At 40.1% G+C, this 23,844-nt stretch overlaps 2 protein-coding genes across 3 annotated transcripts in view; one reads left to right on the plus strand and one right to left on the minus strand.

Moving 5' to 3' along the window:
- LOC134845502 (plastin-3-like) overlaps nucleotides 1–23,844 on the minus strand; it is a 410,042-nt gene that overhangs the window by 268,454 nt on the left and 117,744 nt on the right. The window lies entirely within an intron of this gene.
- On the plus strand, nucleotides 16,961–17,839 carry LOC134846615 (caldesmon-like). The gene has a single exon (XM_063863999.1). The coding sequence runs from the start codon at nucleotides 16,961–16,963 to the stop codon at nucleotides 17,837–17,839; it is 879 nt and encodes a 292-aa protein (XP_063720069.1).

The following is a 23,844-nucleotide window of genomic DNA, read 5'->3' on the forward strand; positions in this document are numbered from 1 at the left end:
CTCAAAAAGTCCACATAAACCAAAAGGCCACATAAACAGGCCACATAAAAAGGCCACATAAACCAAATCCAGGTCCAATTGTAAAATTTAATGACATATCGGAGAAACTAAACGATTACAAAAAACACGTAAAATTCTACTTCTAAACTGCAGGAGTTCAAACAAAAAATTGATCTAGTCTAAAGAAACTAGTAAATACATGTGGATTAAACACAATTTATGCGATATGTTTTTCTCTGAGACTCCAATGATAAAACTTATAGACACTAGATAGTGATCATTTTGTCGCCTTCCGATGTGATAGATCAGCAGTCGCCAGCAAAAATTAAAAGGAGGGGCGTCATGTTACTCATTTACAAAATTTTAAAACCTAAACTACGCACAGATTTAAGCATTTTTCATCAAAAACATGACAGGATCGGGGTAGAATTTAAAACATCAAAGAACAAAACTGAAATATCAACACAATTGAAAATTTCCTATAATCGATATAAATCTAACAAAACAGAGTTTGTCGAAAAACTTGCTCTATCAGTTGACTTCGCACAAAGCCATTATTCAAATATAGTTCATATGGGCGACTACAAAATTATCTATTAAAAAACTGAAGAAAAAGAATCCTATCATAAAATTTTAGCGCTATAATTTAGAATTTGTCAAAAAATCAACACCAATGCATTCAATAACACTGATTGATTATATTATTACAGATTTAAACTCAAACAAATTGAAGAACAAAATTTTAAAATTCATTCCACCAATTATAACAGACCCCTTAGCTGCATTTTTGATATCTGAAAAAAAAACTAATTGATAAAACTTAAACGCACAATCTACGCAAGATCAAAATTTTTAGAAAAAAGATTTACAAATGCCCTAACAAGCATTAATTGGGAGTCTTTTCACAAACAAAATAACTCTGAAAAAAATTCAATGTTTCAAATACCAATGTAGTAAGCTGCCTGAAAATATGCGCAACCCCTAAAACAGTCTACATTCCTAATGACAAACCATAACTCAACCTCAAAGATGATAGTTTCATATCCATTTTATTCATTCCCTAAAACAACTGAGAGACAGAAGTGGAATATAATAAACGACACAAGAAACTGAAAAAAATCAGTTAACAAAATCACACTTCTGAAATATTCGTTTGGTGAAGCAATAACAAACAACTTCAAAATAGCAAAAGTATTGAATTACAAGTTTTCTAGACTCGGATGTTTTTTGAGGAAAAATATACTAACAACGTTGTTGATTCGACCATCAAAAACACAAGGACCAAAGAGGAACGCAAACAAAATTTTGTTTCCGGTTTGTAAGTGAAATTGAGTGTAACAAAGAAAGGATAGATTTGAACGCAAATAAACCACCTGGACCTTCTGATCTCTCAGCTTGGGCTCTGAAAGATGGATGCAATGAAATATATCCACACCTTACATTTCTTATAAATGATTTTGTTAAATATCAATTTGTTCCAACTAGACTCAAAAAGCGATTGTTACCCCAATATCCAAAAAATGTGACCCAGAAAAAGCAAAAAACTAAAGACCAACTTCCATCCCAGATGCACTTTCAAAAATTTTTGAGAAATTATAGTACAAACAAATCAAGGATTACTTTTTATCTAATAACCTGTTCTGTTCAGCAACACCCAATTTCGGTTTTAGAGCCTCATATTCAACGATGGACGCAATCCTTTATTGCACTGAATTCTTATTAGACCTATCAAAAGTTTTCGATTCTATCAACCAGGAACATTTAAAGACTAAATTGAATGATTTGGAATTCTGTAGGTCAACAATTGTAATGATTCATAAATTTAAAATTTATAAATAATAGACAACAGAATACTGTAGTAAATAATACTGAATCCAGTTGCATCTATCCTCACCAGGCGTACCTCCAGGTACAATTTAGGCACCACTAATTTTCAACCTATACAAAATTGACTTGAACAAAAACTTAACCGAAACTTGCAAAGTGGTTCAATATGCAGATGATACACTTCTATTTTGTGATGATAATTACATCAAAAAAAATGCTCTACAACTATTGCAAAATTTTGCAAAAAAATAGTCTCTGTACTTCACAAAACAATCTTTAGAACCAAAACAAAGAAAACTGAGTTGATATTGTATAGCAAAAAACATCAAGGCATAAACCACAAATCAAAAATCAGTATAATGTTAGATGATACGAAAAAAAAGCCTAAAGTTAAATTTTCGGGGATAATTCCAGATCAATTTCTAACCTTTCACGTAGAAGTTAAAATTATATTCTGAAAATTGGCTCGCTGGATCAAAACAATAAAATCGATGAAAAAACAACTGACAATCGAAAACCGATTAATTTTAATGAATAGTTTAGTCATAATCCATCTGCACTACCCAGCAACCTTATAAGGCAGTAAAACATCCAATCTAATAATATTGCTTGAAAAACAACTGAGTTGGGCAATAAAGACCTGCTGTGACAGAAAAAAAATTGGTTCTTCATCCGATCCTAAGCTGGTATACAAGGTGTTTCCGGTTTCCTTACTTCTCTATTGGAAAATAAATTGTCATCTTTAAAAAAATAAACATAAACTACTACACGCATACACAAAAATCAATAACGTGAACAACACAATTGATGAGAACAAAGGAACTAAAAAAATTACACTTTCGAGCAAGATTCAGTAGTCATTATATCGAAAATTGTTTTTTTTTTCTTCAGAAAGTCAGTTCATATTTGGAACCAAACTCAAAATACAAATTCAAAAATGAACAGCGGCAATTTAACATAAGGAAATAAAAAATTTTAAGGAATATTTTTAATCCATTTTTCGTAAAGATCCTTCTATGGCAACCTATAGAAAAACAACATGGATACAATTTAGATTCATTTTATGCTGAAATTCTAGCCATTTTTTTGTATTATTTTGTAATTAAATCTATCAACGACAAAAGTTTTGTGACTTGCACTTGATTCCTGAAATAACTAAAATTTTGCAATTAAAGTGCTCATTTTTTTGAATCATAAAGTGCGGTTTAGATTGGTTTCGAGGGTTAGATTGTAAGGTTGATAAATTTAATTTCTAAAACTTTTTTGTAGAAATGAGGTACCTTTTTAGTCAATAATGTGTATTTTATCCCATTCAATAAGGCTCCAATTCTCATTTTGCTGAAAAAATTTAATGAAAATGCATTTTTTTTGATAGTGTCTTTTCCAAACTTGTCACACAAGGCATCACAAATTTTGTTAGTCAAAATTTAGCATCCTTGGTATTTAAGACTGGTGTAATTTCCGTCCATATTATCTTTTCTGGTTCAAATGAAGTCTTTATAGGTTTTACAAGCTCTTACGAGTTTTGAGTAAAAGTCATATAGATTTTTAAATTCCGTCTGTAGCACATCACTTGTTCAGTTTTGGATTTAGCGCGTTTGCGATTTTGGTGCTCATATTTTTTCAGCTCATGGATTTTTTCTATTCTTTCTGAGGTTGTACTATTTTTGTATCAATGAATATTTGTATCGATTGGTAAAGTCTTAAAACTGATGCGTGCAATTATGCTGGAGCATATATTAAATTTTAGGTGTCGTCAAAGTTTGAATGTTTCGAACTCAGATATTCTTGATGGTCAAGTTTTGGCGGAAAAATTTGATATTGTCGATGTTGCCTCACACATTTCTTTTTGTCTAGTCCCGTTGCAGTTGTTGATGAATTCCATTTTTTCCTGTAAGTTTTTTTTGCACATATAATTCGGAATACTGCATAATGTTGCTTTATTACAATTGTCGATTTCCTCAAATGTAAGTTTCTTCAAATTTTCATTCCTTTTCGATAAATTTTGTACAAGTTTTTACAGGTGCATACAGATGTAAGACAGATATACACAGGGCTGAGAAACTAAAAATGTTTTGAAATGTATTTGATTGGAGCAATCAGATAGTGGTAGAATTGAGACATTCGATCAGAATGGCGTCCAAAATGCATGGCAGAATAGAAATTTTACGGGTAACTGTTGAGCGAGAAAATTGTTTGTTTGGAAGGATTAACGGTGTTAACTGTTGAATTGGACAAATTGGGAAGGGTCAATTTGGATTTTACTACCCTTCCCGATCAACAACAAGGCATCTCTTCGACCGGATTCAAGAATCCGGAGGGGTCTTGGAATGAGACTTGAAACTCACTTTTAGCAACTTTTAGCTTCCTGTATGTCCTGAATGGAATTGAATAACATCAAATCCGTGTTCAGATAATAGAAGCTAGGAGTTGAGGGAAAGAATTGATCCATCTCCAATGGATATGATGATTTTTATCTACTGAACAAAAACAGGATACTGAGACCCAGCCATGAGCTCACTATTTGCATGTAACTAAGTTAATTTGCGCGATCTGGCCCATAGCCTTAAACAGTACAACTTTGTCGACCCGATCTTAATGAACCACACATTGAATTGGCTTTGGTAGAGACGATTAAAAGCATGAGAAGCTGTGTTTAGACCTAGCTTTATTTTCCGTTGGTATGTACTTCCGGGCGAGTGTTACAAATCGTGGTAGAATTGTTGTAAATTTTAAGTAGGATTGTGCTAAATTTCAGGTAAGAGTTGCTGGGGAAAGAAGAAATAATAATTAATTGTAAGAGAAATAAAAGATAATAAAGAAAAGATACTTTTTTGTCTACTTTTTGATCGTTGTAATAGAGGTCTAGATTTTGATTTTGCTTCCAGTTGAATATGGCGAGTGATTCAAAGCCGTTTTGGAAGTATCCATGGGAACCTGAAGAAATTCTACAGAATAATGCAGTTTGGCGGGAGTTTCGCGGGAGATAAAGCAATGTCTCTCTATTTGGATAAATGTTCTACGGAGTTTACTACGAATGCGATCAAAACTCACGAAGGAATTGGCGAACTAAGTACACGAAGCTCCTTACTAGCCACAAAGCTTGACAATGCGTTCAATGATTTTCAACTTCTATCAAATACACAGTTTCTTGAAAATAGAATAGAAGAAGAGCCATTGGAACTTATTGAAGCTCAACGCAAAAAGGAACTCAGAGAAGTTGAGGCTTCGAAGATTTTAACTAAAGAAGAAAGGAAAACCTTTTGAAAGAGACCTTCAAAAAATGTTGCTTTCCTCGCTGCGTATTTATCAACAAACCCAAACTATAGGTACTTCCAGAAATGAGAATATTGTCAATGAGTTAGAAGATTTCGATGATTGGCCTACCCTACCACATATCATAGGGAGTGACAACTATAAATTAAGTTCAACTGGAAGTGTCATTTTCAATTTTCCCCCCAAGAAGAAAAAACCAGTCACTCATAATACCTCAGAAGTTTCTACAAATGGGTTTCACGAAGATCTGAGTCCTCAAGGTATGGAATGGCTTCCTTATGTAATCAATTTTTGAAATCATTGCAGAGTCATTTGTTGAGCGATGCTTGAGTTTTACTTATTGAATGTCATTTTTTTTGCTTCTATGCTTTCGATAATCAAGGTTATGCAACAGGGTCATAGGCTTTTTCCTTAAATAAATTTGTTCACAGAATGTTTCTGCATGTTCCTCTTACATTGGTCTCGTGATAGCATTTTAGGTGGTAGACGAAGGGTCTTGCTTTTTTCCGAAACTGTTTCAGTTGATTTTCAACGCATTAGCTGTCGTCTCTAATTCTATGGTTTTTTATTATTTTCCTACTGATGTTTGACCTTGATTTAACTTTTTTATGTTTATTTTTGAAAATCTTAAATTATTTTCTCGGAACCTGTTTGTATTAGAAAAGATTTATATGGTTTTTTTAAAAATTATTTCATCTTTTTGGTTTTTTTCGCATTTGAAGCTTTATGTGGTTTTTCCTCGATAAGCCTATTTCTAAATTGCAGGAGTTTAAACAAAAAATTGATCTAGTTTACAGAAACTAGTAAATACATGTGGATTAAACACAATTTCTGCGATATGTTTTCTCTGAGACTCCAATGATAAAACTTATGGACACTAGATAGTGATCATTTTGTCGCCTTTCGATGTAATAGATCAGTAGTCGCCAGCGCAAAAACAAAAGGAGGGGCGTTATGGTACTCATTTAACAATCTTAAACGCTAAACTACGCACAGATTTAAGCATTTTTCATCAAAAACATGACAGCATCTTGGCAGAATTTAAAACATCAAAGAACAAAACTAAAATGTCAACACTATTAATTTCGTATAACCGATATAAATCTAACATAACAGAGTTTGTCGAAGAACCTGCTGTATCAGTTGACTTCGTACAAAGCTATTATTCAAATACATTTCACATGGGCGTTTACAACATTATTTATTGAAATACTGAAGAAAAAGAATCCTTGTATACAGTTTTAGCGCCCTATAATTTAGAATTTGTCAATAAATCAACACCAATGCATTCGCTAACACTGATTGACTATATTATTACAGATTTAAACTCAACCAAATCGGAGAACAAAACTTTGAAATTCTTTCCACCAATTATAACTGACCACTTAGCTGCTATTTCGACGTCTGAATTGAAATAATTGATAAAACTATGCCGTTTAAAGCACTATCTACGGAAGATCAAAATTTTCAGAAAAAAGATTTACAACTGCCCTAACAAGCATTAATTGGGAGTCTTTCCACAAGCAAAATAACTCTGAAAAAAATATTCAGTGTTTTAAATCCCAATGTAGTAAGCTGCCTGAAAATATGCGCAACCCCTAAAACAGTCTACATTCGTAATGACAAACCATAACTCAACCTCAAAGATGATAGTTTCATATCCAACTTATTCATTCCCTAAAACAACTGAGAGACATAAATTGATTATAATAAACGACACAAGAAATTGAAAAAAATCAACTAACAAAATCACACTTCTGAAAATTTCGTTTGGTGAAGCAATAACAAACAACTTCAAAATAGCAAAAGTATTGAATTACAAGTTTTCTAGACTCGGATGTTTTTTGAGGAAAAATATACTAACAACGTTGTTGATTCGACCATCAAAAACACAAGGACCAAAGAGGAGCGCAAATAAAATTTTGTTTCCGGTTTGTAAGTGAAATTGAGTGTAGCAAAGAAAGGATAGATTTGAACGCAAATAAACCACCTGGACCTTCTGATCTCTCAGCTTGGGCTCTGAAAGATGGATGCAATGAAATATATCCACACCTTACATTTCTTATAAATGATTTTGTTAAATATCAATTTGTTCCAACTAGACTCAAAAAGCGATTGTTACCCCAATATCCAAAAAATATGACCCAGAAAAAGCGAAAAACTAAAGACCAACTTCCATCCCAGATGCGCTCTCAAAAACTTTTGAGAAATTATAGTACAAAAAATCAAGGATTACTTTTTATCTAATAACCTGTTCTGTTCAGCAACACCCAATTTCGGTTTTAGAGCCTCATATTCAACGATGGACGCAATCCTTTATTGCACTGAATTCTTCCGCAAATCAGTGAATGAAAACAAATACGATGCCGGAATTTTATTAGACCTATCAAAATTTTTCGATTCTATCAACCAGGAACATTTAAAGACTAAATTGAATGATTTGGATTGGAATTCTGTAGGTCAACAATTGTAATGGTTCATAAATTTAAAGTTTATAAATAATAGACAACAGAATACTGTAGTAAATAACACTGAATCCAGTTGCATCTATCCTCACCAGGGCGTACCTCCAGGTACAATTTAGGCACCACTAATTTTCAACCTATACAAAACTGACTTGAACAAAAACTTAACCGAAACTTGCAAAGTGGTTCAATATGCAGATGATACACTTCTATTTTGTGATGATAATTACATCAAAAATGCTCTACAACTATTGCAAAATTTCTGCATGAATTAGTCTCTGTAGTTCACAAAACATTCTTTAGAATCAAAACAAAGAAAACTGAGTTGATATTGTATAGCAAAAAACATCAAGGCATAAACCATAAATCAAAAATCAGTATAATGTTAGATCATACGAAAAAAAATCCTAAAAATAAATTTTCGGGGCTGCAAACGTCTGTAAATGACCACTGGCACTGTATCTTGAGCAACACTCAACATTCTGGGGGATCACTGGCAGACGGCGACACGCGATGAGGACATCGATCTTGAGTCCGGGCAGTATGTGCCAGTCGGTCATATTTTGAAATTTGACCTTGAGTAACGCAAGAAACATGATTTTGGGGTGAAATGGAATTTTTCAAAAATTCGAAATGAGCATTTCATGCTCAATTTTTCGCGACAACTGAAAATATCAGAAAAATAATATCAGAAGAAAAGAACTACAATTGCGGGAAAGTAGTCGAAAAAACAGCGGAAAATTGCTATTCGCAATTTCCAGATATAAGATTATAGAGAGTAGAGCTGTCTCATTCTTAACAGAAGGCAGAGTGATCGCGAGTGGAGAAGAAAGCGAATCAGTACTGGACCAGAGTGAACCTTCGGTGGAAAGGTGGACAACCGAAATCTCCCAATAGTCCAGCCCCAAAACTCATTTCTCAAGCTGAAATTTATTAATTTAAAACTCCTCGAGTCAAACTTAATTCCCCAGTTACTCTAGAGTTACTTGTTATTTTAGTTACTCAAATTCTAGAGTGTGCCGGTATGTGAGTACCCAATTTAAATTTCCAGAGTGTGTTTTATTTTGTTATGTTGAGGTATGTTTAGAGCCTCATATTCAACGATGGACGCAATCCTTTATTGCACTGAATTCTTCCGCAAATCAGTGAATGAAAACAAATACGATGCCGGAATTTTATTAGACCTATGAAAAGTTTTCGATTCTATCAACCAGGAACATTTAAAGACTAAACTGAATGATTTGGATTGGAATTCTGTAGGTCAACAATTGTAATGGTTCATAAATTTAAAGTTTATAAATAATAGACAACAGAATACTGTAGTAAATAACACTGAATCCAGTTGCATCTATCCTCACCAGGGCGTACCTCCAGGTACAATTTAGGCACCACTAATTTGCAACCTATACAAAACTGACTTGAACAAAAACTTAACCGAAACTTGCAAAGTGGTTCAATATGCAGATGATACACTTCTATTTTGTGATGATAATTACATCAAAAATGCTCTACAACTATTGCAAAACTTCTGCATGAAATAGTCTCTGTAGTTCACAAAACATTCTTTAGAATCGAAACAAAGAAAACTGAGTTGATATTGTATAGCAAAAAACATCAAGGCATAAACCACAAATCAAAAATCAGTATAATGTTAGATCATACGAAAAAAAATCCTAAAAATAAAATTTCGGGGCTGCAAACGTCTGTAAATGACCACTGGCACTGTATCTTGAGCAACACTCAACATTCTGGGGGATCACTGGCAGACGGCGACACGCGATGAGGACATCGATCTTGAGTCCGGGCAGTATGTGCCAGTCGGTCATATTTTGAAATTTGACCTTGAGTAACGCAAGAAACATGATTTTGGGGTGAAATGGAATTTTTCAAAAATTCGAAATGAGCATTTCATGCTCAATTTTTTGCGACAACTGAAAATATCCGAAAAATAATATCAGAAGAAAAGAACTACAATTGCGGGAAAGTAGTCGAAAAAACAGCGGAAAATTGCTAGTCGAAATTTCCAGATATAAGATTATAGAGAGTAGAGCTGTCTCATTCTTAACAGAAGGCAGAGTGATCGCAAGTGGAGAAGAAAGCGAATCAGTACTGGACCAGAATGAACCTTCGGTGGAAAGGTGGACAACCGAAATCTCCCAATAGTCCAGCCCCAAAACTCATTTCTCAAGCTGAAATTTATTAATTTAAAACTCCTCGAGTCAAACTTAATTCCCCAGTTACTCTAGAGTTACTTGTTATTTTAATTACTCAAATTCTAGAGTGTGCCGGTATGTGAGTACCCAATTTAAATTTCCTGAGTGTGTTTTATTTTGTTATGTTGAGGTAAGGAGAGTTTTAGGTTGATCCATCTGAAATGGATCAAAATTCCACTGTCTAATAAAAAGTGACTATACGGATTGTTCCGACCCTGTTTTAAACGGCGTTCGCGTGTTTTAGGTATTTTGAGAACTGAGTATGAGGACGTTCTTATTTTCTAGAGTGGGGGGGGGGGTATTTTGGTAGTGGCCTTTAAGCTGCAACAAAGGTTTTAGTCTCATGTCGCAAGTGAACCGAATTGGCTCCGACCGTTTGAGGTAGAAAAACACAAGAGATAGTGTCCCTGACTCTTGAGCCAATGGTTATAGGGCCTATTTTTCTTTAAACTCATATGTGATTCGAGTAGGTGACTGTTACATAGTGTTTTTATGGCGCTCCTGTGTGTTTTTACGACATCAAGACTACGGGATCAAACCGACTTGACACAGCTCCGGGCTACATGCCCATTCTAGAGTACCGGTGGTACGGTTCAGCGGGAACGTGTAAACCTTCCGGTTGTACCGTGATAGTTTTTTAAGAAAACTCGAGAAAATTTCCTGGTACGCTCTCCGAACGAGGCCTAGCTAACCGAGTAAGGGGGGTAACTAGGGGGACAAAAAACGAGTAAAAAACAAAAAGCAAAACGAAAAACCAAAAAAGAATAGAGAAAGGAACACAAAAAACCATCAAACATAAAAAGGACAGCGGCTTTGACTTCCAGATTGGGTGGATCAAGCCTTTATATTAATTGAAATAGTATACTCATACTGTTTCCCAATAAGACCGATCGTTTCGATCAAATCAGCAACTTTATATAGGTGCCCGAGTGTGGGGCGTTGTTAAGGGTTTTCAGATAGCTTGCAAGTTCAGCGTGACCAGCCAAGTGGGAAAGGGGTTCTCAGGAAGCGGACCCAAGAAGTGCTGGACACGCCAAAGAGACATCCTGAACGGACAAAAACAAACTGAGAAGGGCACACAGGGGTGTTCTGTTTGGTCAATCGACGGACCAATGGGAGACTTGACTGGAAGAGGTGACCAGCCAAGTGGGAAAGTGGTTCTCAGGAAGCGGACCCAAGAAGTGCTGGACACGCCAAAGAGACATCCTGAACGGACAAAAACAAACTGATAAGGGCACACAGGGGTGTTCTGTTTGGTCAATCGACGGACCACTGGGAGACTTGACTGGAAGAGGTGACCATCCAAGTGGGAAAGTGGTGCTGGAGAAAGGTGCTGGACACGCCAAGGAGACAACGAGCAGGGAATCAGAACAGAAAAAGAAGGACGCACAGGGGTGTTCTGTTTGGTCAATCGGGTGTCGTTAAAATCCACATTACTTAATAGGAAATAAGTGTAAAATTGGAAAAGGGGATACCCACTGTTTAGAGGATACGTTTTTCTTGAGCAGAGCTTGGAAACAGGTTCTACGGTTTTTTCTCAAGAGGTTATCACCAATCGCGCTCAAGGCAATTTTCGGCCTAAGAAGTGGGGAGGGTTAGAAGGGTGTTAAAGAGTGGGGCTAAAAAGTGGGGAGGGTTAGAAGGAGGGTTGGTTAAGTTAGAGGTTGGTAGTTGCAAATTGTAAAAAGGGGGGACACATTATAGTAACTATACAATCGTTATCGTCGATTTAGTTATATTAGTAGAACCAGAGTCTAGAAATATTCATCTCTAGACCCAGAACAAGAGTTGCAACCCGAGGATATTCAAATTTAAGATCGAATTAAGGTAGGTAACCTAGTCAGATTGGGTGGGGGATCGGAAATAGACCGTTTTTGAAACCCGAAAGGAGAATACCCCATAAGATCGTTAGTAGGGGGGAGGTAAACGCGTGACAATCAGGTACCAGATATTTTTTTAACGAAAGGACGACATTGGTCATCTTTGAATTTTGGGTGTGTTCATCTTTCTGTTTTTTTAATCATTTTTCTCGCTTAAATTTTCTACGTTTTCGGAACTAGTTTTATCGGTTTTTGTCAAATCGGTGATCACAAGAGACTTACTGACAAGTCTTGTTTCGACTTGCATCGGATTAATAAAGGGAGGTAATTACACGGGGGCTAGTAGGTAAAACTTTTGGTCAGTAAGATTGGGTTTTGGGGAAATTTTAATACTAGAGCTCAAGTGGTGCTACCAGGGATAGTGATCTAAGTGTCCCAACACCAAAGAAGAAGAGATCCGACTGTCCCAAAACTAGAAAACAGAGGTCATGGGACAGCGCGAAGTGTCCCAACGCTTGAGTGAGGGGTCTTGGGACAGTACCAAGTGTCCCAAAACTTGAGCAGGCAGTCTTGGGACAGTGTGAATTGTCCCAACACTTAAGTGAGGGGTCTTGGGACAGTGAGAAGTGTCCCAACACTTGAGTGGGGGGTCTTGGGACATTGCGAAGTGTCCCAACGCTTGAGTGAGGGGTCTTGGGACAGTATGAAGTGTCCCAACACTTGAGCAGGTATTCTTGGACAGTGCGAAGTGTCCCAACGCTTGAGTGGGAGGTCTTGGCACAGTGCGAGGTGTCCCAACACTTGAGTGTGAGGTCTTGGGACAGTGCGAGGTGTCCCAACACTAGGCCTTGGGACAGTGTGAAGTGTCCCAACACTAGGACGAAGGGTCTTGGTACAGTGCGAAATGTCCCAACACTTGAGTGGGAGGTCTTGGGACAGTGGAAAGTTTCCCAACACTTGAGTGTGAGGTCTTGGGACAGTGTGAAGTGTCCCAACACTGAGACGTAAAGTACTGGGACAGTACGAAGTGTCCCAACACTTGGACGAAGGGTCTTGGGACAATGCGAAGTGTCCCAACACTTGAGTGGGAGGTCTTGGGACAGTGCGAACCGTCCCAATACTTGAGTGAGAGGTCTTGGGGCAGTAAGAAGTGTCCCAACACTTGAGTGGGAGGTCTTGTGACAGTGCGAAGCGTCTCAACACTACAACAAAGAGGTCTTGGGACAGTGCGAGGTGTACCAATACTTGAGCATAGGGTCCTAGGAGACTTAAAAGACGTCCTGGGATAGTTTGAAGTGTCGCAACAGTTGAGTAAAAGCACCAGGAACCAGTCAGAACGATCAAAAATCAGCCAATAGTCCATACTATTAGGATTACGAACTCGAATAATTTTTCTTAAGAGAATTAGGAAAACTTTTTAGATTTTTAAAAAAATTTTAGAATGGAAATATTAATATTGTAAAAAAAAATTGTAAATAAAAATTATGAGGCGAAGTAGGGTGCCGATAGCTGATAAAAGAGTTCAAGAATCAAAGAAAAATCATAACTCGTCGCAACGGAAAGCATCACTATCGGATCCGAAAGTAATGAGAAAGAACTTTTCTGTGAACTTGGTCAACACAATAAGCGCAAAGGAACACAAGATGAAAGAAAGCGCCGTGGAAGGACCAACTGTACCTGCTATAGAAATCGATCTTGAGAGACCAGATCAGAGTTTTGACGAGGTGGAAAGGAAAACAACGGATTCAACACCAATGCCGAATGCGGAAGAACAAGAAAAGAAGACGATAGAGTTTTCACCAATTGATACTGTAGAGGACACAACAAGCAACACGCCGGAAAAGATAAAAGATGAATCTCAAACAAAAAGAACGTCGTTCACAGAGAGGATTGCAGCGATGGTCGGATTGAAACCAAGAAATGAGGAGGTGGTACCAACGACCGAGACAAGCAAAACATTTGGAACAGTTTCTGCAATAACAACAGAGGCCAAACAATACGATGAGCAGATCAAACGTGGGGCAACAGCTAACCATTAAAAAAACAACTTCTCTTGAGCTGGGTGACTTGATGGCAAAAATGGAGCAAATCGACAAAAAATTGAAGTGCAGCGAAGAGGATCAACAAATGCTAAAAAAGAAAATACGATACTACAAGAATAAGAACCTAGACAACTGCTTCAACCTGGCAAGGGCGACGGAAGAAAAGTTACAGCAGATGTCAGACAAGGTAGAGGCCACCGACAAAGAACGAGTGAAGCATATCAAAAAGGACATGCAGGAATTGAAGCAACGGTTTGACACTTTGAACGAAAAGTTGTGGAATCTAGAGACGAGAATGGACGCAATGAGCAAATACCAAGCTGAAAGTTCTTGTGCCATACAGTCCAAACTGGATGCTCTCTTGAGAATTTCTACAGCGCAAGACAAGCTGGTAGCAGATAGACCGCAAGGCACCAGAGTTGACATCAAAGAAACGCAACGGAATGAACGGGAGTCTACACCGTTAAACCGGATTGCAACGAGCACAGGGGCAGGGGGTCCAAGACCATCATGAAGGGTGGAACCTCAAACACTACGAATGCACGAGAGGACTCAAGTACGAACACTAATGTAGCACCTGACGCATTGACATCGGCAAGCACCTGGGAGACGATGAACAGGACACTGGAAGCGTTCGCGACAAGGAACACTGACTCGAGTGAAAGAGGAAGTGGTAAATCCAGGAAGACCTTCAAGAAACCCAAAGAGTTCAAAGACGACTCGGATGGCTGCATTGACACATGGGTGGAAGTCATGAGACTACACTTAGAACAGGACAACTTGAATGACGAAAGGCAGGAGTGCACAGCAAAACTAAACAATCTAGAGGGCACAGCGTTGAAATGCGTAGTAGCAAAGAAGGAAGAGGAACGTGATACGGCAGATAAGATCTTCGAAATACTGTTTAATCGATTCGGATCAGGAAAGAAGGGCCACCAAGCTATGATGAGATTTGAAAAAAGAAGACAGAGGGACGACGAGTCAATCGATCGGTTCCTGGATGATCTTGAGATCCTGAGAAAAAGGAGTGATCCGGAAGAATCGACAAACAGAAAAAATTTCAGCATCGCCTCGAAGTTTATCGACGGGGTAAAAAGTGACGACTTGAAAACGATGTTGGCGACGTATTATACACTTTCAAAAGATAATGCACCAACCTCGGAAGAGATGAGACAAAAGTCTAGGGAGTACATGTTGATGAAACCAAAGAAGTACTCGTACTCAGAAGGCAGGAATATGCAAGGAGGAAGCCAACAACAAAGGTTGTCATGGTACAAGCCGAGAGATGATATGGATAAACGCAGGTCATGCGCAAATTGCGGATCAGCGAATCATCACGTAGCGGATTGCACGACATACAAATAAGGCATGAAAAGTCTGGGATACGCTCCGGATAAAGAAGACATGTGCCAAATGGAGGAACACGAGTTTTATAGTGGCTTAATCATCAAATTAGGCCCAAGGTGCTTCTTCTATAATCAGGAGGGCCATTTCAAGATGGATTCTCCGTTATTTTGGGATGCTGTGAAGAATCAAAATCATCCCAAACACAAATTAGCACTGGCTACGGTACAGAATACGAGGAACAGACAAGCCGAAATCGATTTGAAGAACACGGAGGCAGCGAGTGAGGAGTTATCAACAAAGACGGTGAAAGCGGTAACGCAAGTCAAGATTGCCATGTAAACCGAGGCTGGGAATTCACTGGAGATAAACTACGAGAAAGCTGCTGCAGAACCAATCAACAAAGTGAAGCAAGACTTGGCTACAAAAGAAATCGAGCAACGACTGAGGCCGGAGATAGAGAAGCAGAAATTGAATGAACACTCTGAAGAACAATCGCAGAGCCGGAAGCCATTGAGAGTGCAACAAACGGTGGTAATTGCAACACTCTGAAAATGGTGACGGGAAAACTAATTGACATAACGAAAATTGGAGTGAGAATAATGTCGACAGTGGGCGGTCACGAAGTAACAAGAAACCTGAGTGAACCGAGCGATCAGACGATAATGCACATCGATGTGTACGCAGATTACTTGAGTGCAGTAAGCCCGCAAACAACTTCTAGAGCCGTGAGGGCACTACTCACAAGAAGTAGCAGCAAATCAGTTCGCGTCGACAATAGGTACACGGAGGGATATGGTCCACATGAGGTTATGCTAAACATAGATGGAATAAACATCTACACGAAGACAATGATAACATGTGATGAAGACCTAGCCGGACAAATCTACGTGGGTAGACAAGAACTAAAAATGAGATCGATTGGACACTGCTGTGCCAGGTTAGAAGAAGACGCGATGCATATCGGGATGGAAGCGGACGTATCAGGGCAGGTACTAGACATAAGCGGAAAGAAGACTCAAATGCGTGGGTTATTGGACACAGGAGCGGTCTTAAGCGTCATACCAATCGAAACCAGGAAAAGGATGGGCTTCGACAAAGACGACTTGATGGACTCGAGAATACGGCTGTCGGCAGCAAACAAAGGGGCGCTGTGGGTACTAGGCAGAGAGTGTCTCAACGCTTGAGTGGGAGGTCTTGGGACAGTGCGAGGTGTCCCAGAACTTGAGTCTGAGGTCTTGTGACAGTGCGAGGTGTCCCAACACTAGGTCTTGGGACAGTGTGAAGTGTCCGAACACTAGGACGAAAGGTCCTGGGACAGTACGAAATGTCCCAACACTTGAACGAAGGGTCTTGGGACAGTGCGAAGTGTCCCAACACTTGAGTGGGAGGTCTTGGGACAGTGCGAAGTGTCCCAACACTTGAGTGTGAGGTCTTGGGACAGTGCGAGCTGTCCCAACACTAGGTCTTGGGACAGTGTGAAGTGTCCCAACACTAGGACGTAAAGTCCTGGGACAGTAAGAAGTGTCCCAACACTTGGACGAAGGGTCTTGGGACAGTGCGAAGTGTCCGAACACTTGAGTGGGAGGTCTTGGGTCAGTGCGAAGCGTCCCAATATTTGAGTGAGAGGTCTTGGGACAGTAAGAAGTGTCCCAACACTAGAACAGAGATGTCTTGGGACAGTGCGAAGCGTCCCAACACTACGAAAAAGATGTCTTGGGACAGTGCGAGGTCCATACTGTTAAGATTACGAACTCAAATGATTTTTTCTTAAAAGAATTAGGAATATTTTTCAGATTTTTTAAAAAAATTTTAGAATAGAAACTTGTAAATATTAATTTTGTATATAAAGAAAATTGTAAATAAAAATTATGAGGCGAAGCAGGGTACCGCTAGCAGATAAAAGAGTTTAAGAATCAAAGAAAAATCATAATTCGTCGCAACGGAAAGCAACACTATCGGATCCGAAAGTAATGAGAAAGAACTTTTCTGTGAACATGGTCAACACAATCAGCGCAAAGGAACACAAGATGAAAGAAAGCGCTGTGGAAGGACCAACTGTACCTGCTATAGAAATCGATCTTGAGACACCAGATCAGAGTGTTGACGAGGTGGAAAGGAAAGCAACGGAATCAACACCAATGCCGAATGCGGAAGAACAAGAAAAGAAGACGATAGAGTTTTCACCAATTGATACTGTAGAGGACACAACAAGCATCACACCGGAAAAGATAAAAGATTATTCTCAAACAAAAAGAACGTCGTTCACAGAGAGGATTGCAGCGATGGTCGGTTTGAAAACAAGATATGAGGAGGTGGTACCAACGACCGAGACAAGCAAAACATTTGGAACAGTTTCTGCAATAACAACAGAGGCCAAACAAGACGACGAGCAGATCAAACGTGGGGCAACAGCTAACCATAAAAAAACAACTTCTCTTGAGCTGGGCGACTTGATGGCAAAGTTTGAGCAAATCGACAAAAAATTGAAGTGCAGCGAAGAGGATCGACAAATGCTAAAAAAGGAAATACGATACAACAAGAATGAGAACCTAGACAACTGTTTCAACCTGGCAAGGGCAACGGAAGAAAAGTTACAGCAGATGTCAGACAAGGTAGAGGCCACCGACAAAGAACGAGAGAAACATATCAAAACGGACATGCAGGAAATGAAGCAACGATACGACACTGTGAACGAAAAGTTGTGGAATCTAGAGTCGAGAATGGACACAATGAGCAAATACCAAGCTGAAAGTTCTTGTGCCATACAGTCCAAACTGGAAGCTCTCTTGAGAAATTTTACGGCGCAAGACAAGCTGGTAGCAGATAGACCGCAAGGCGCCACTTCATAGAACCGCAACGGAATAAACGGGAGTCTACACTGTTACCCCGGATTGCAACGAGCACAGGGGCAGGGGGGGTCTAAGACCATCATGAAATGTGGAACCTCAAACACTACGAATGCACGAGAGGACTCAAGTACGAACACTAATGTAGCACCTGACGCCATGACATGGGCAAGCACCTGAGAGATGATGAACAGGATACTGGAAGCGTTCGCGACAAGGAACACTGACTCGAGTGAAAGAGGAAGTGGTAAATCCCGGAAGACCTTCAAGAAACCCAAAGAGTTCAAAGACGACTCGGATGGCTGCATTGACACATGGGTGGAAATCATGAGACTACACTTAGAACAGGACAACTTGAATGACGAAAGGCAGGCCTGCACAGCAATACTAAGCAATCTAGAGGGCACAGCGTTGAAATGCGTAGAACCAAAGAAGGAAGAGGAACGTGATACGGCAGATAAAATTTTTGAAATACTATTTAATCGATTCGGATCAGGAATGAAGGGCCACCAAGCTATGATGAGATTTGAAAAAAAAAGACAGAAGGACGACGAGTCAATCGATCGGTTCCTGGATGATCTTGAGATCCTGAGAAGAAGGAGTGATCCGGAAGAATCGACAAACAGAAAAAATTTCAGCATCACCTCGAAGTTTATCGACGGGGTAAAAAGAGACGACTTGAAAACGATGTTGGCGACGTATTATACACCTTCAAAAGATAATGCACCAACCCCGGAAGAGATGAGACAAAAATCTAGGGAGTTCATGTTGATGAAACCAAAGAAGTACTCGTACTCAGAAGGCAGGAATATGCAAGGAGGAAGCCAACAACAAAGGTCGTCATGGTACAAGCCGAGAGATGATATGGATAAACGTAGGTCAAGCACAAATTGGGGATCACCGGATCATCACGTAGCGGATTGCACGACATACAAACAAGGCATGAAAAGTCTGGGATAGGCTCCGGATAAAGAAGACATGAGCCAAACGGATGAACATGAGTTTTATAGTGGCTTAATCATCAAATTAGGCCCAAAGTGCTTCTTCTATAATCAAGAGGTCCATTTCAGGATGGACTGTCCGTTATTTTGGGAGGCTGTGAAGAATCAAAATTATCCCAAACACAAATTAGCACCGGCTGCGGTACAGAATGCGAGCAACAGACAAGCCAAAATTGATTTGAAGAACACGGAGGCAGCGAGTGGGGAATTATCAACAAAGACGGTGAAAGCAGTAACGCAAGTCAAGAATGCCATGTAGACCGAGGCTGGGAATTCACTGGAGATAAACTACGAGAAAGCTGCTGCAGAAGCAATCAAAAAAGTGAAGCAAAACTTGGCTACAAAAGAAATCGAGCAACGACTGAGGCAGGAGATAGAGAAGCAGAAATTGAATGAAACACTCTGCAGAACAATCCCAGAGTCGGAAGCCATTGAGAGTGCAACAAACGGTGATAAATGCAACACTCTGAAAATGGTGACGGAAAAACCCTTTGGCATAACGAAAATTGGAGTGAGAATAATGTCGATAATCATAGTGGGCGGTCACAAAGTAACAAGAAACCTGAGTGAACCGAGCGATCAGACGATAATGCACATTGATGTGTACGCAGATTACTTGAGTGCAGTAAGCCCGCAAACAACTTCAAGAGCCGTGAGGGCACTACTCACAAGAGGTAGCAGCAAATCAGTTCGCGTCGACAATAAATACACGGAAGCATATGGTACACATGAGTTAATGCTAAACGTAGATGGAATAAACATCTATACGAAGACAATAATAACATGTGATGAAGACCTAGCCGGGCAAATCTACGTGGGTAGAGAAGAACTAAAAGTGAGATCGATTGGACACTGTGCCGTGTTAGAAAAAGACGCGATAAATATCGGGATGGAAGCGGACGTATCTGGGCACGTACTAGACATAAGCGGAAAGAAGCTTCAACTGCGTGGGTTATTGGACACAGGAGCGGTATTAAGCGTCATACCAATCGAAATATGGAAAAGGATGGGCTTCGACAAAGACGACTTGATAGACTCGAGAATACGGCTGTCGGCAGCAAACAAAGGGGCGCTGCGGGTACTAGGCAGATCACCAATATTAGCCCTAAACTTGGGGAAACGCAGTTTTTGGATGAGCTTCCTCGAGATGGAGAATCTAGATGAGTCTGGGCAATTCATTTTAGGCAGAGACTCCATCAGGAATTTCGATGTAACAATGATCTAGACAATGTGATGTTCAGGATTTGGAACCCGGAAAGGAAGTACGTAATTAAACCGGTAAATTTGATAATGGCGAATGAGAATAAAGCACCGGTGTTCTTGAGTAAGAGGGTAAGGCTGAAAGCAAACGAAGCGGCAATATTAAGCGTGCGGATGAAATATTATAATGAAATAAGTGACAAAAAAAATATGCATTGTCCCAAATCCAAATAGTCAAAGTGCTGCTATTTTAGGAAGATCCTTCTCGATAACCAAGAGTGGCCTCTGCGTCAGTGTATTGTTGAATACTCTTGATATACCTATCACAATCCAGAGGGGAAGGAAATTGGGATACGCTCTTCCTGTGAAAACTCGATATGAAATGACTGAAAATGTAAAAGAAAGTGAAGTTCTTGGTTGCCCGAATCATTGAGATAAGATTTGTACCTTGAGAAGATTGAAGAAAATAAAATATTCATCAGGTCTTGTGAAATCGCTTAAGTCAGAGAGAGACGCTGGACTTTCGAGCTGTTCGAATTTTCCGGAAAGACCAACACTAGAGGAATTAGAAGCGGATAAACCGGTTTTACCAGAGATAGAGCACTTGAGGGGTAAGGTGACGGACGAATAGCTTGAAGCCTTCTAGGACGTACTAGATCGAAACGAGGACGTTTTTTCGAAACATAAGGTAGACATTGGATGTTGTAACTTCGTTGAGCACGAAACAGAGCTTGAGGAGTCGGTGGTACCACACAGGGAGGGGGCGAGGCGTATGATCCCTAACAAATCGGATGCATGTAGAAAATAAATAGAAACCCTACTAGAGCATGATATGATAGAACCATCCAAATCACCGTGGCGTGTGGAGTAGTGATGGCTAAGAAGAAAGGCGACCAACTAAGGTTTTGTTGTGAATTTCGATATCTGAACTCCGTCACGGTGAAGGATGCCTATCCCATACCTAGGATTGATCAGAGCCTCTCAAAATTAGGGGACGCAAAATTTTTTACAACTCTTGATTTAGGATCAACTTTTTGGCAGGTCCCACTGAGGAAGCAGGACAAGGACAAAAAGGGTTTGCTTGCGAGCTGGGGCTGTTTCAATGGAAAACGATGACCTTTGGCCTTTGCAATGCCACGGCTCTATTTTAACGATTGATGGCACACGCATTGACAAGTGTAACGAAGAAATATGGCAACCTGGTGATGTGCTACGTGGACGACGTGGTAATAGCGACACTACTCTAGAGGACCACATCGAGCGACCAGATGAGGTGTTCGCTTGCATGAAAAGAGCAGGACTAAAATGCAAGCCATCGATGTGCGATATACTCAAGGACTCAATTAAATAGCTAGGGAGGATGGTGGATAAGCATGGCATCAGACCAGACCCAGACCCAGTAGAAGCGGTGCTAACTTGGAAATCACCGAAAACGGAGCTTCAACTGATGAGCTTCTTGGGTTTTGCGAATTATTACAGGGAATTCATTAAGGGCTATGCGGACAAAGTGTACCCGATGCAACAACTCATGAGGCATAGAGGCAAGAAATTCACGTGGAAAAATGCAGCAGAAGAGTCATTCCACAGGATAAAGAAGGAGTTGTGTGAAGCACCTCTGCTAGGTATGCCAACGGAAAAATGGATGTAAGTGCCGGATACGGATGCGTCGGTGGTAGCGATCTCGGGCATACTCCATCAAGAGCAGGAATGGAACGGGAAGACAGTCTTGAGACCGATAGCATACGGGAGCAAAGGCTTGAGTGATACAGAAATGAAGTACGGCGCACCCAAGGCAGAAATGTTTGCGGTAGTCTTCTTTGTAGAGAAATACAGGGCGTACCTAGGTAGCGAACCATTCAAGTTACGGTTCGACAATAGAGCACTCAGCTGGTTGAAAACGTACTCAATGGATCAGAGCTACATTGGGAGATTGATAGTTCGCTTGGATGGCTACATTAAGATCATTGAACACAGAACAAGGGACAAAAATCAAAATGCCGATAGCTTGAGTAAGAAGACGGAAGTCTACGAAAGACAGGAACAAAGGGAGGAGGACAAGCCAGAAATCAAAGATGGCTTCTCTTTTATGGACAAAGAAACTTACGACAGCCTTCCACTCACGAGGTGGCTCGACAAGTCAGGTAAACCAATAGAGAATCATCCCGAATTGCCAGGGGAGCGTCCAGAGAGAACAAATTGAGGAAAAAAAGAGGGATGCCAATGGAAGTAAGGCTCGAGTCAAAATAGTGACGGAAACACTAAAGGCAAAAGGCTACGATCTCATTCAAGTAGAGACCGGAAGTGCGAAGATAGGTGAGGACTTGAGGGGAATATTTGAGAATCTAGCAGACGATAGACGCGTTGTCCGGAACAATGATAAAGACGAACCAGAAGTCTCAATACTGAGTAGAGATGAGGCAGCGTATGGCGAGAACTCGTTGAAAGGAAAGCAACTCGATGACAAGGATGTCGTGCAGTCATTAGTTAAGAAGATTCCGGAAGAGATACTAAGGCGGACTATGGTTCGAAAGAAGAAAGTGACATTTTGGGAGGAGGCCGAACACCTTGGATTGGGTCAAGAGTCCGGGGAGTGGCCCACATCAGAAGAAGATGCTGAAGAAGAGAAACTGTTCGGGGAGTCCGATGAATGGGATGAAGACTCAGAGAAGAGCAGCAATGATCAGGATAGTCTATGCATGATATTGGCAGAAGAGAAAATGAGGCACCGCGACAGGGAACTACAAACTGACCCTTCCTCAGGAACGTATAATTTGGATCAGCAGGAGGTGTGCGGAGGTGAAGAACTTGAGAAAATTGCAGTATCAAGGAAACCGTTCAGGGAGCTATCGTGCAATTCAAATGTCAGAACAAACCCGATGATGACAGGAAGGTCTTGAGGAGGATAGGTTGCGTCAAACTGAAAGACGACATCTACAGTCCTAGAGAAATGAGTGGTCAGATAATGGCATTGAAGGAAAACGTCAAGGCGAGATACAGACTGTCAGATCTGATACGAGCCCAGAAGAATGACAAGATGACGAGCAACCTCTCCAAATGGATCCAGACATGATTCAAAGAGAGAGGGGATCTGGAAGACGACACTTACAAGATCTTGAGCCAGTTACAAGGAGAGAAAAGATTTACGCTATCACACAGCTGATGGTGTGATGGCCTGTAGAAGAAAAGATGAGGAGAAGATACTACACAAGCATAACCTCATCATACTACCACAGTTGTACCAGACGGAAGTGTTATTCAGATCGCACGACCAAATGGGACATCAGGGGATAGACAGGGTACAACAAAGAATACTACACAAGTTTGATTGGCCAGAGTTAAGAAAGGCTTGCGAGAGATGGGTGAACGCATGCCTGGCGTGTTTACAAGTGAAAGATCCAAGAAAAATGATGTTCTCACTCAAGTCCGTAGAGAGCTCGGAGTTTAACGAAGTCGTGCAGATAGACCATCAGAAGATCTGCATGGCAGGCTCGGGATATAATCAAACACTGGTCATAATAGACCACTTTACGAAGTTGGCAGAAGCGGTGCCATGTCAAACGGCCTCAGCGGAGGAGACTTGTGACCATTTGACAAGACATTGGATATCACGATATGGTTGTCCGATGACCTTCCAGTCTGACAACGGGAAAGCCTTCGTTGGGGACCCACACTCAACTACTTACCATCCTCAGACTAACGGACTAGTTGAGAGACAAAAACAGATCGCTGGTGAACATGCTCAGGGTTTATTGCTCGAGATACATGACAGACTGGGATAAGTATCTGCCGCAAGTGGTAGGGGCGTAC

Source organism: Symsagittifera roscoffensis, chromosome 5, assembly GCF_963678635.1.
Source record: "Symsagittifera roscoffensis chromosome 5, txSymRosc1.1, whole genome shotgun sequence".
Taxonomy (NCBI): domain Eukaryota; kingdom Metazoa; phylum Xenacoelomorpha; order Acoela; family Convolutidae; genus Symsagittifera; species Symsagittifera roscoffensis.

Excerpts from the sequence above, each read along its gene's own strand:
- LOC134846615 (XM_063863999.1), top strand. The coding sequence starts at position 16,961 with ATGAGAAAGAACTTTTCTGTGAACATGGTCAACACAATCAGCGCAAAG.